We start from the raw sequence: 10,960 nt of genomic DNA on the forward strand, positions 1-10,960 counted from the left end.
TCATGTTGTTTGGTTTTCTTGGCGATGTGATTTTGATTTGGTGTGTAATTCTCATGCAAGACTTTCAAAATGATTTGGTGTCTGGTTTTTGTGAAAGTTTTTTTTGTTAACCGTGAGATGGTTCATCTCTTGCAGGGCACTTTTAATCTGCCGTTGGTGGCAGATTTAACCTTGATTTAACCGTTTAAACATTTTCAGCATTTTGATGAAGGTGGCTTCAAGATGGTTAACCATAATTTTTTCTGAACTTCTGAATGCAAATTGGACTTATGGAAATGTAGGAATACGTGAATGCCTCTCCTATGTGAAAAGGACATCTCAATAAGTTGTGGATGCATTGAGATGAAATTTGGAGAGCTTGGGGATATTGCATAGACCACAACTTCCATTGAGGCGTGACCCCTTTGAGCCGTGGTGGAAAGGCGGCGGGGTCATGTCATGGGTAATGAGGGATTCATTCCCTCACTCCCTTTCCAATGAGCCAAAGAAGCAGGCCATATGGGGATGTAAGAAATTTTGATTGAAAATTGCACCGAAAGTGATTGCAAATTGAGAGATGACAGAAGGCATAAGAGTGGCACGAGTGGATTTGGGTGATTATTGGAAAAAAGCGGTGGAGACATTACAGGCAGAACGTTAAACACACCTGAAACAAGTGGATGACAAAGAGTGGCTTGTTTGAGGAAAGACTGAAATTTCTGGTTCGAACCATGCAGAGGTTGCATGGGCTGGTGAAGAGATTTTGATGTCTTGTTTAAATTGTTGGAAATAAACGATTAGGGCAGTATGGAGGAGGCCAGCGGACGACGCACGTAGTGACAAATTGGTTGGGGTTTGATGAAAAAGTGTACCAGTTAAATTTGATGACCAAGTGGGATCCGAGGGACTGGTGTGTTTTTGTTTTCACATAAAAGTGAAAGGTGTTGGATGGTATTGTGGACTGGGTGTGTGGCACTGTGGAATGAATGACTAGAGTGTTTGGGGTGAATGGCGTGATTGTGCAAATGAGGAGAGTGAGTGCGAACAACGTACCCTGTCGGTAGGAGTCTCCTAACCAAGTTAGTGTAGGTTAGGGGGACTTAGAGGATTTGACATGGATTCTGGCTGCTGTTCCATTGTGCAGGCAGACTGCTCGGGGTAGGTGCAGGCCAAGGAATGGGGGTACTGGCTGGGAGTGTGACATGGCATTGGAAGTTGGTGTGTCGGGAAATAGGGCACCAGGGCTTTGGGGATTCCTGGCAGGTGAAGGTTTTCAGAGGTGCCAGGAGAGCACAGTGGGGTTTAGTGCCAGGAGAGCACGGTAGGTTTAGTGCCAGGAGAGCACGGTAGGTTTTAGTGCCAGGAGAGCACAGTGTGGGTGCACGGAGAGCACAGTATGGGAGCTGGAGAGTCACCCCTTAGTTAGGAGTGCCAGAAGCACGCTCAGGTGAACCCCGAGGTCGCTGGGTGTCCCCCACCCCTGATTGGAAGCAGGCAAAAAGGCCTAGTAGTAGTCACACTCCCCAGCCAGCGAGTATGCCTGGCACCACCAAATGGGAAAAGACAAATAAGGGCCTTGCCCAGGTTTATTAGAATGGAACAGTGTGCCAGGTTGGGAAAAATTGGTCATTCGGATCATTCCCGCCATAGCAGGGTTTGTTGCATTGTCTAGAGCCAAAAGTAAATGGTTAGGTTCGATGGACTCTCCTCCGCACCATTCATGCGTGACACCTGGTACGAGTAGTGTTGATGGTAAAATTTGTTAGGAAGGGCCAGGCGAGGTCACCTTCTCCAAGTGCCAGAGAGGCCACCAGCATGTCATGAGCACACACCCACGAAGATAACGTTTGAGTAAGAAACACACCATCCTGTCTGTAAAAGAAAAAAAAATACAGAGAACTTAACCAAAACAAGTCTTGCCAAAGCAAGTCAGGCAAGGAAGGTTAAGGGTTCACTCCATCTCACCTGGTCTGAAGTCATCACACCCTCCATTTCTGGAGCCAGCGAGAGCGACGATTTCCTCCTCAACGTCTCTTCTCCCGCGGCTCCACCTGCAGACCTTGAGGATTCTCCTGCGTTTTCAATTAGACTGGTTCGGTTGAATGTTTTGTGAATTTTTTTGAATTTGTGCATTAATTCTGCATTTAGTGTTCTCAAGTTATTTTGAATTGACACCCGACCCAAAGAACAGCTTGAATCACCAATACAGGAGGTCGTTTCCTCGCATCCCCACCGATGGCCACCCTTCAGTGAATGATATGGCGAATGCCAAGTGTTTGCCCACACCCGTCTGTGAACACACGTGACACACAGCTGTGTTTTGGCCTGTTTGGTACGAGGTCATCCTGCAGTGTTGCTTGCTGCATCCCTGGGATTATTAAAATTAAGATCTATTAATGGAGAGATGATTAAGCCTGATGTTGGCTTAGTGGTTCGGGTGGTGGGCTTGGGATGTTAGGGTCCTGGGTTCAAGCCCTGGTCAGCCTCTGAATTAACACCAGGTGGAGTTGACTCAGCCTGTCATCCTTCCGAGGTCGGCGGAATGAGTACCGGTGAAATGGTAATCGGGCCATTGCATCAATGGTGCCCCCATACTCGGTCGCAGTGGCGATGAATTGTTGATCATAACCAGTTGAAAGCATGAAATCATTCCATCACAATAAGTGGAAGTATTAAAAAATAAATAAATGAATAGAGATGAGGAATTTTGGGACAACTGACACAGACTGGACCGAGTTGATCACATCTCCCCCATGGAAAGCTCGTTTCCTGGTCCAGATAGGTTTTGGCCTTTCCAAACCGCTGGCCAATTCAAAACGTGTGGTTAATGTCGTGTAACCAAAGCTATACTGCGGTGCCGGGGCCATGACCCTTTCAGGAGTATCCTTCCCTGAAACGGTGATTTTATTGGAATGTGTATGTGGTGACAACCAGTCATGGCCAACACCGCCACCTCCTCCTGTTTTGCTACAATTTGGTGGGAAATGTGATGTCATAATGAAAGCACTGATGACATCATCATGAACGTATCTGATTCCCCCATGGGGAGTACATTACAATGAGCAATGTTTCGATGTTTTTCCATGGAGTGGTTTCGGAGATGTGGAGGGGCAAAGTGTTTTTTTTTTCCCAAGATGGCACCCATACCACGTGACATATGACGTCATAATTACCATTGAAAAATTCTGCAGGAGGAGGCGCTCCAATGGTGAAAATTGTGTCCATTGGATCAACAATTGTAGAGAATTTCTTTTTTCATACTGACCGGATCAAGCGTTGCACTTGTCGAATTATGACGTCACAATGAAGGCACCGATGACATCATCATTAACATATCTTATTTCCTGTGGGGATTGCTTGACCATGAACCAGCCACCCTAAGTTCATGACTTCTTGCAAAATGAAGGAACTTGGTGCGATTCTCGTTCACAGTTCCAGACCCATGGGGACCAACACACATCTTATAACCATCCCCACCATTTCCAATTGATGCATTAAAATCCCCCAAGACTAGAAGATTCCGCTTCATTAGGGTAAGCCTCGTAACTAGTGAGAAATAAATAACTAATTTACATGGGATTAGTGTAGTTCCTGATTGCTTTTGACCAAATTACCTGATTCTAATCGACCCGGCAAACACAAACAACATTCGGAGCAAAGTTCAAAAACAAAATCCTTCAATCATATTTGATTTGATCTTCATTAAATTTCATAAATCAGAATGTTGGGGTCAAAGGTCGGGACCCTTGTGCCTCGATAGAAACAGTCCGCAAATTCTCCACCTTCTATGAGCGACTTCAGCATCACCGGCATTTCCTTGAGGGACGCACCTTGCACACAGGTGCCAACGGCAGCAGCGTCGTGTGAATGAAGCGCAGGGTTTAACACGGTAACACAACGACCAAAACTGTTCAGGGTTGTTTTCCAAGACGACACACTCAGGGTATCTCTCCGATGAAAAGACAGTCGTTGTCACTGCTCATTACGGCCTTGAGTTAGGCAGTCCAACCTGAGTTCAAAGTTGTTGAGGGTTTTAACTTATTTACACACATCCTATGAGATGGGACACGTCACAGCAGGTGAATTACCACCATTAGTCCTTGAGTTAGAGCCAACCTACCTTGGGAACCGGTATGTATGGAGAATCACGGACGGGTAGATTTCGGTATCATGGACGGATAGCCTGGGTAACATTGATAAGTTGATCTGGGTTTCATGGACGGATAGCTTGGGTAACATGGACCAGTTGTCAAATAGGTTTCATATACCGGCCTTGGTATAGATATAGGTCTAGGTGTCATATACTGCTCGATCTGAGTAACATATATCACTTGATATCCCATAAAACTGTACTAAAGCAGGTGAAGATAAAGAGAAAGCTGGAGGGAACCATGAAGGACCCTGAGGGACACCGACGGGTAGATGAATTGGGTCTGAAGAGCAGCGAGCATAGTTCAGGGTAGACGTACGATCTTTACAAGAAGAAGAAGAAGAATGTAAACCATTTAATAACAGGTTCACAGACCCCAAAACAGGAATCAATGGACTTTTGGGCAAAATGGAATCAACCAAGTCGTTCGCTCAAGTTGCAAGGTCTTTGGGTCACGTCACACAAAGATGAATCCTTCATTCTTTACAACACTCGCTCCCGTGTGAAATCTGGACCACTCGTTACCTTGGTATCACCTGCAATACCTGGTGGACCTCGTCAGTTCATCGCTCAAGAATCGGTGGTGAACTCTGTGCAAAGTAGAGAAAGGAACTGCACAAACATATTAATCATATTACCGTTCACTCAAATACCTACAAAGGGTAAAGTATGAGGTAAGATCCCAACAAAAGGCTTTCGGTGAAGTTTAATAAAAAATAAAACAACAGGAAACGATCCAAAGTGCAGCGAAGGATAAAGGAATGAGAAAAGTTATGAAAACTCAACAATCTTCGGTTGGCTCCTTCACACCAACCTTGTCAAACAGGGGTTTTGGAGACGTCAAGATGCAGTACAGCGACGTATTGTACCCTGACCTCCAACCCCCGACAAAAACGAGTGTTTAACCTCTTGGGTTGAACATCAAACTCAAAAAACAAAATTACAACAAATAACAACCCGATGAAGAAGACACAGGGGCCTAACCAACTAGAAATCCTCTCCGTCATCCCCCTCTCCATCAATCAAGTCGGCTCCAACCTCCTCGTAGTCCTTCTCCAGCGCGGCGAGGTCCTCCCGTGCCTCCGCGAACTCTCCCTCCTCCATTCCTTCCCCCACGTACCAGTGCACAAAGGCACGTTTGGCGAACATCAGGTCGAACTTGTGATCGAGCCGTGCCCAGGCTTCCGCGATGGCCGTCGTGTTGCTCAGCATGCACACGGCCCGCTGGACCTTGGCGAGGTCGGCTCCGGGCACCACGGTCGGAGGCTGGTAGTTTATGCCGACCTAGGAAGAGGAGAACAATAATGGTTGGCACAAGGGCACGGCCGCCATTTTCGAGCAGGACTCTTAAGGGTTTACCTGCAGACGTACCTTGAAGCCGGTAGGACACCAATCGACGAATTGGATGGAGCGCTTGGTTTTGATGGTCGCGATGGCGGCGTTCACGTCTTTGGGGGCGACGTCTCCGCGGAACAGCATGCAGCACGCCATGTACTTGCCGTGCCGAGGGTCGCACTTCACCATCTGGTTGGCCGGCTCGAAACAGGCGCTGGTGATCTCGGACACCGTCAGCTGCTCGTGGAAGGCCTTCTCCGCGGAAATGATGGGCGCGAACGTGGTCAACGGGAAGTGGATCCGTGGGTAGGGCACCAGGTTCGTCTGGATCTCGTTCAGATCGACGTTGAGTGAGCCGTCGAAGCGCAACGAGGCGGTGACGGACGACACGATCTGAGCCATGAGGCGGTTCAGGTTCGAGTAGCTCGGACGCTCGATGTCCAAGTTGCGACGACATATGTCGTAGATGGCCTCGTTGTCCACCATGAAGGAGCAATCCGCGTGCTCCAGCGTGGTGTGGGTCGTCAGGACGGAGTTGTACGGCTCGACCACTGCGGTGGACACTTGAGGCGCCGGGGACACGGTGAACTCCAGCTTGGGCTTTTTGCCGTAGTCGAGGGACAGGCGCTCCATGAGCAGCGAGGAAAAGCCAGACCCTGTGCCTCCCCCTAAGGAGTGGAAGATCAGGAAACCCTGCATGCTTGTGCACTGGTCCGCCTGGGGGTCAGGAAGTAGATCACAGATCATGCTTTTGAGAATATTTATTTAACTAACAACGATATGACCTACAAGAAGTGCTCCAGGTTCTTCCTACTGGTACGGCGATGGTGTCCGTGCGTGTCGAAGCTTCTTGAAACCTCCTTTTGGACTTGTACATCACTGCTGGTCCAATAGGAGGCCATAAAGTCGAGATTAAATAAATAAAACATGCAGAGGTTGTTCGGAAGTAATGATCCTTTCCTCGTGTACCTGCTTACGGATGCGGTCTTGGACCAGGTCCACGATCCCCCTTCCAATGGTGTAGTGGCCCCGTGCGTAGTTGTTGGCTGCATCCTCTTTGCCCGAAATGAGTTGCTCGGGGTGGAAGAGTTGTCGATAAGTTCCGGTGCGTACTTCATCTGAAGAACGGTTAAAACCTCAACGTCAGGATGGAGGTGAAGTACCTTACAAACCGGAAGTTCAGAAAGAGGAGTGAAATGGAAAGATAAGGAGGAGGAGGAAGAAGAAGAAGAAACTTATCGACAGCTTGCTCACCGATCACCGTGGGTTCCAGATCGACAAGGAGGGCACGGGGAACGTGTTTCCCAGCTCCGGTCTCATAAAAGAAGGTGTTGAAAGAGTCGTCTCCATCCCCGATGGTCTTGTCACTGGGCTTTTGTCCATCAGGCTGGATCCCGTGCTCCAGACAATAGAGCTCCCAGCACGAATTTCCGATCTGCGCTCCCGCCTGGCCGATGTGGATGGAGATGCACTCGCGCTGTGGGACACACGGACACAACGGTGATCATATGGAGGCTTAACGACCGTTCCCAAACCACGAGAAAATGATCTATCCACATACAACTTCCACCAACACCCACAAACCAGCTCCAAAGCACCACCACCGACACACCAACACCCACAAACCACCACCCCAACACCAACACCCACAAACCAGCTCCAAAGCACCACCACAGACACACCAACACCCACAAACCACCACCGACACACCAGCACCCACAAACCACCACCGACACACAAACACCCACAAACCAGCTCCAAAGCACCACCACCGACACACCAACACCCACAAACCACCACCCCAACACCCACAAACCAGCTCCAAAGCACCACCACCGACACACCAACACCCATAAACCACCACCGACACACAAACACCCACAAACCAGCTCCAAAGCACCACCACCGACACACCAACAGCCACAAACCACCACCCCAACATCAACACCCACAAACCAGCTCCAAAGCACCACCACCGACACACCAACACCCACAAACCACCACCCCAACACCAACACCCACAAACCAGCTCCAAAGCACCACCACCGACACACCAACACCCACAAACCACCATGGACACACAAACACCCACAAATTAGCTCCAAAGCACCACCACCGACACACCAGCACCCACAAACCACCACCCCAACACCAACACCCACAAACCAGCTCCAAAGCACCAGCACCGACACACCAACACCCACAAACCAACTCCAAAGCACCAGCACCGACACACCAACACCCACAAACCAGCACCCCGACACAAACACCCACAAACCAGCTCCAAAGCACCACCACCGACACACCAACACCCACAAACCACCACCCCAACACCCACAAACCACCACCCCAACACCCAACAACCACCACCGACACACCAACACCCACAAACCACCACCGACACACAAACACCCACAAACCAGCTCCAAAGCACCACCACCGACACACCAACACCCACAAACCACCACCCCAACATCAACACCCACAAACCAGCTCCAAAGCACCACCACCGACACACCAACACCCACAAACCACCACCCCAACACCCACAAAACCACCACCCCAACACCCAACAACCACCACCGACACACCAACACCCACAAACCACCACCGACACACCAACACCCACAAACCACCACCCCAACACCAACACCCACAAACCAGCTCCAAAGCACCACCACCGACACACCAACACCCATAAACCACCACCGACACACAAACACCCACAAACCAGCTCCAAAGCACCACCACCGACACACCAACACCCACAAACCACCACCCCGACACCAACACCCACAAACCAGCTCCAAAGCACCACCACCGACACACCAACACCCACAAACCACCACCCCAACACCAACACCCACAAACCAGCTCCAAAGCACCACCACCGACACACCAACACCCACAAACCACCATGGACACACAAACACCCACAAATTAGCTCCAAAGCACCACCACCGACACACCAGCACCCACAAACCACCACCCCAACACCAACACCCACAAACCAGCTCCAAAGCACCAGCACCGACACACCAACACCCAACAACCACCACCGACACACCAACACCCACAAACCACCACCCACAAACCAGCTCCAAAGCACCACCACCGACACACCAACACCCACAAACCACCACCGACACACCAACACCCAAACACGACCAGTCACCAGGACCACGAACGTCCGTCACGTTTCCACCAAAGTTACTCCAATTTCCCGTCATTGTTCATCAATCGACGTATTACACACAATCCGTAGAGACCATCTCTCCACCAGGTTCGACGTTTCGTCTCCCACTGATCGGCCGGACCCGGATTCGGACCTGAAACAAAATCGAATCGCCTTGTTCTGATCACCGACCCGACTCGTCCACCGAGTCCCGTCCGAACGCGTCCACAACGTTTTGACATTTCGTGCTCCATCATCGTTTTTGGCTCCGTAAATGTTCCTTCTGAATAAATAAATAAATATGTCCCCGCGAGGTCCGAGTCCCGAATCACCCAAAGTTTTACGCTCCACGTCTGGTTTTCCTCTCAAAGGGAGCCGGAAATCCCATCGCTCGAAGCTCATTGGTCAACGAAGATCACGTGCGTGCGTCCATCTTGAGCACACGATTGGTCAACATTAACATATTTAATAAATATTGCTCGTTGTTGTGATCGCTTCACGTTTTACAAAAAGACGTGACAGGAAATGGACGTCCGGAAAAAATAAATAATTAAAGGGATCGTTAATTGACGAAGTAATCAAAGTGTTTACCGGGAACTGAGGATTCGATAAACAACGAACGACCGGGATGTGAGGGACAGGAGGCCTCTCATGGAGGGTCCGTGGGAATGGAGGGACGTGTGGGGGGTCGCGGGTCGTGTGACGATCCAAACCAAGCAAACTTAATTTAACCGAGAGGTCCGAGGTCCGAACTCACCATGTTTTAATGGATGAAAGGAAATCTTCACGAACACGAACACAACAAGCCTTCGCTTACAAATTAACGGTTCTTATTCCTCGTGCGGAATAGCGGTTTCACAGGCGTCATGACGTCACGGCGTCACGACGTCATGACGTCACGTCGTCATGGTGATGCGCCTGAAGAGAGTAAAAGACTATTTAACGTTTTATTAATTTACAACGATTTTGTAAAAACGACTTACACGTTGAGGTAAACACGTGTTTTTGTAACTACTGAAACGGTTTTACTGATAACTCGAAACAAATTATGTAAAAAGGAACCGGTTGTGGGAGAGAAAAGTAAAAACCGACATCCTGACTCGGGATTCTTTTAAAATGTTGTAGTTGTGTGAACAAAGAAATCCCAAAGGGTCTCGGGATGTCCTCGGCCAGCTTGTGTGAACTGAGGGTCTTGGGTTCGAGCCCCCCGTCGAGCCGTTAATACAACACCGGGTGGGGTTGACTCAGCCTGCCAATCCTTCCGAGGTCGGCAAAATGAGCACCAGCTTCATTGAAACAGGGGGGCACTGCATCAGCAGCACAACCACGCTCACAGAAAATGATGCAACCAGCATCACATACTGAAAATTAAATAATAAAACTCCACCGAGTGTCCTAGTTTCTGCTTGTGTTTCCACTGAAACGTTTTGGTAGTTTGAACAAACTGGTTTCTGTGAAGCGTTTTCCTCTCTTGCTGATTGGGCGTCGTGGCGTGACGTCACTGACTGTTGTCACTCGACGGATATTGAAGAAGGAGAATCCCGGACGTGACGTCACTGACTGTCGTCACTCGACTTAATTGAAGAAGAAGAATCCCGGATGTTAACGGCCGTTACTGGTTTTGTTTGAACTCGGAAACCACAACATGGTGAGTTTGGCGATTGTGTGGTGAAGGTTACTTGGTTTGAATCCTGGTTTCACCTTCTACATTTACATTCCCATTATCAGTGTTTGAGAAGTAAGTATTTTTAATTCGTACTGTGTATCCGTGTCCTCCGTGCCCGCGGTGTCTCTGAGGTGATGGGGAGTTCGTGCCGTGGAGACGGTTAGTAATTAATGTTTGGTGTGATTGGTAAATACATTTACAAACTATTACCGGGAATGGATGATTAGTAATTAATGTTTGGTTTGATTAGTAATTAATGTTTGGTTTGATTAGTAAATACATTTACAAACTATTACCGGGAATGGACGATTAGTAATTAATGTTTGGTTTGATTAGTAATTAATGTTTGGTTTGATTAGTAATTAATGTTTGGTTTAATACATTGACAAACTATGACAGGGAATGACGGTTAGTAATTAATGTTTGGTTTGATTAGTAAATACATTGACAAACTATTACCGGGAATGGACGGTTAGTAATTAATGTTTGGTTTGATTAATAATTAATGTTTGGTGTGATTAGTAATTAATGTTTGGTTTGATTAGTAAATACATTTATAAACTATTACAGGGAATAGACGGTGAGTAATAAATGTTTGGTTTGATTCGTAAATACATTTATAAACTATTACCGGGAATGGAGGGTTAGTAATTAA

General features: G+C 48.2%; 2 protein-coding genes across 4 annotated transcripts in view; one reads left to right on the top strand and one right to left on the bottom strand.

Annotated features, from left to right (window-relative positions):
- Positions 1-4,817: 4,817 nt before the first annotated feature.
- Positions 4,818-9,546, bottom strand: LOC147007785 (tubulin alpha chain-like). 3 transcript variants are annotated; one of them, XM_085866381.1, is made up of 5 exons: positions 9,397-9,546; positions 6,719-6,941; positions 6,434-6,582; positions 5,501-6,181; positions 4,818-5,413 (listed from the first exon to the last, which is right to left on the bottom strand). In XM_085866381.1, the coding sequence occupies exons 1-5, from the start codon at positions 9,397-9,399 to the stop codon at positions 5,117-5,119; spliced, it is 1,353 nt and encodes a 450-aa protein (XP_085722507.1). In that variant the 5' UTR covers positions 9,400-9,546; the 3' UTR covers positions 4,818-5,116. The 3 variants fall into 3 exon arrangements, with proteins under 3 accessions (XP_085722507.1, XP_085722506.1, XP_085722505.1); XM_085866380.1 differs by lacking the exon at positions 9,397-9,546 and adding an exon at positions 8,832-9,056; XM_085866379.1 differs by lacking the exon at positions 9,397-9,546 and adding an exon at positions 8,721-9,056.
- Positions 9,547-10,130: 584 nt separating this feature from the next.
- LOC147007786 (tubulin alpha chain, testis-specific-like) overlaps positions 10,131-10,960 on the top strand; it is a 6,775-nt gene continuing 5,945 nt past the window's right edge. Inside the window, exon 1 of the mRNA XM_085866382.1 lies at positions 10,131-10,287. Within this exon, the coding sequence (XP_085722508.1) occupies positions 10,285-10,287 (3 nt within the window). The 5' untranslated portion in view covers positions 10,131-10,284. The remainder of the gene's footprint in view (positions 10,288-10,960) is intronic.

This window comes from Eptatretus burgeri, chromosome 25 (assembly GCF_056783735.1).
Source record: "Eptatretus burgeri isolate ZD-2024b chromosome 25, Ebu_testis_v1, whole genome shotgun sequence".
In the NCBI taxonomy this organism is placed as follows: Eukaryota; Metazoa; Chordata; class Myxini; order Myxiniformes; family Myxinidae; genus Eptatretus; species Eptatretus burgeri.

Excerpts from the sequence above, each read along its gene's own strand:
- LOC147007785 (XM_085866379.1), bottom strand. The coding sequence starts at position 9,041 with ATGAGCTTCGAGCGATGGGATTTCCGGCTCCCTTTGAGAGGAAAACCA. Across the intron at positions 6,583-6,718 it reads TCTGGAACCCACGGTGATCG|ATGAAGTACGCACCGGAACT; the intron begins GTGAGCAAGCTG and ends ACCGTTCTTCAG. Across the intron at positions 6,182-6,433 it reads AAGACCGCATCCGTAAGCAG|GCGGACCAGTGCACAAGCAT; the intron begins GTACACGAGGAA and ends CCTGACCCCCAG.